The sequence below is a fragment of the Apteryx rowi genome, unplaced genomic scaffold (assembly GCF_003343035.1).
Source record: "Apteryx rowi isolate R43461 unplaced genomic scaffold, aptRow1 scaffold_2017, whole genome shotgun sequence".
NCBI lineage: Eukaryota > Metazoa > Chordata > Aves > Apterygiformes > Apterygidae > Apteryx > Apteryx rowi.
In genome coordinates this window covers 1-1,702 of record NW_020448328.1, presented here as the reverse complement: position 1 = coordinate 1,702, position 1,702 = coordinate 1, and the positions used below count along the sequence as shown (strand labels likewise).

The window sequence follows — 1,702 nt, the reverse complement described above, 5'->3', positions numbered from 1 at the left end:
GGGTCCTGGGGGGGTCTGGGGGGGTCATTGGGGGCCACGAGGGGTCAGAGGTGAGGGGTGACGTGCGCCCCCCCCCAGGAGCCCCCCGAGGCCGGGCCCCCCCCCGCGGTGCCGGTGCGGACGCTGGCCCGGCTGCTCAGCGCCCACGCCAGCTTCCTGCGCGGCAAGGTGCGCCTGTTCCTCGCCGACGCCTGTCCCCGGTGACGCCCGGGGATGCCCGTCAGTCGCCTGTCAATCGCCCGCGACGCCTGTCAATCGCCCGCCAAGGTGTGCCTGTTCCTCACCAACGCCTGTCCCTGGTGACGCCCATCAGTTGCCTGTCAATCGCCCGCGATGCCCGTCAATCGCCCGCCAAGGTGTACCTGTTCCTTGCCGACGCCTTTCCCCGGTGACGCCTGTCGGTCGCTTGTCAATCGCCTGTGACACCCATCAATCGCCTGTCAAGGTGTGCCTGCTCCTCACTGATACCTGTCTCTGGTGACGCCCGGTGATGCCCAGTGACACCTGTCAATTACTTGTCAATCATCCACAACACCCGTCAATCATCCACACCGCCTGTCAATCATCCACAATTCCCGACAATCACCTGCCAAGCACGGCTCTTCCTCTCTTGACGCCTGCTCCTGGTGATGCTCGTCAATCATCCACGATGGCTGTCAGTCACCCCGTGGCAGATGTCCATCACCATGGATAGACAGCTGTCAATCACATCTCTCAGACTGACAGCTGTCATGGCCTGGTCCCCCTGCGGGGATGTCGCCAGCGGGTGATTGACAGCTGTCAATCAGCTCCACCCACCGCAGACAGGATGAGGCCAGGCTGCTGGGGATTGGGCATGGCGGGTGATTGACAGCTGTCAGTCAGATCACTCCATGGCGCTCGGGATGGAGCCGGCACGCTGAGCTGCGGAAACGTCAGCGGGTGATTGACAGCTGTCAATCAGCTCCCTTCACTGTGCGTGGGATGAGGCTGGTCCTCTGGACTACGGACACGTGGGCAGGTGATTGACAGCTGTCAATCATCCTCTCTCTACATATGGGCAGCAGCTGGCACAGGACTCCCTCCTCCCCACTATGGACACGTCACCAGGCGATTGACAGCTGTCAATCACCCCCAATCAGGATGAGGCCGGTCCTCCGGACTATGGACGTGTTGGCAGGTGATTGACAGCTGTCAATCACCTTTCTCTCTGGCAGCTGGAACGAGGCCAGTCCGGAGGCTCCGGACACGTCGGCGGCTGATTGACAGCTGTCAGCTCAGCCCCTCCGGACTTGGCGCGATTGACAGCTGCCTGTCACGCTGGAGACGGGCCTGCGCCATGATTGACAGCTGCCCATCAAGGACTGGCGGGGGGGGGACTTCAGGGGAGGGCGTGGGGGTGATTGACAGCTGTCTGTCAGCCGGGCACCGGCGGGAACAAGGAATATTTATCAGAGCCGCCGCCGCTTCCTCTGCGCCGCCCGGACGCCGGGGCCCCCCCGGGCCCCCCCCCGAGGCCCCCCCGGCCCCGGGGACCCCCGGACGCCTGGGCCCTGCCCCCGGACACGGGGTCGGTGACCGGGGGCAGATAAGGGGTGGCCAGACAGGGAGGCGCCGGGGTGGGGGCAGGCCACGCCCCCTCCCCTGAAGCCACGCCCCTTGCCCAAGCCACGCCCCTCCCTCCTAGGCACCCTTCTGAAACCCCGCCCCCTCACCAAAGCCC

The 1,702-nt window shown here is 65.2% G+C and overlaps 1 protein-coding gene across 1 annotated transcript in view; it reads left to right on the top strand.

The window, feature by feature from the left end:
- Positions 1-1,329, top strand: part of EPO (erythropoietin) — a 3,636-nt gene extending 2,307 nt beyond the window's left edge. The window contains exon 5 of the mRNA XM_026063843.1: positions 79-1,329. Within this exon, the coding sequence (XP_025919628.1) occupies positions 79-204 (126 nt within the window). The 3' untranslated portion in view covers positions 205-1,329. The remainder of the gene's footprint in view (positions 1-78) is intronic.
- The last annotated feature ends 373 nt before the right edge of the window (positions 1,330-1,702 follow it).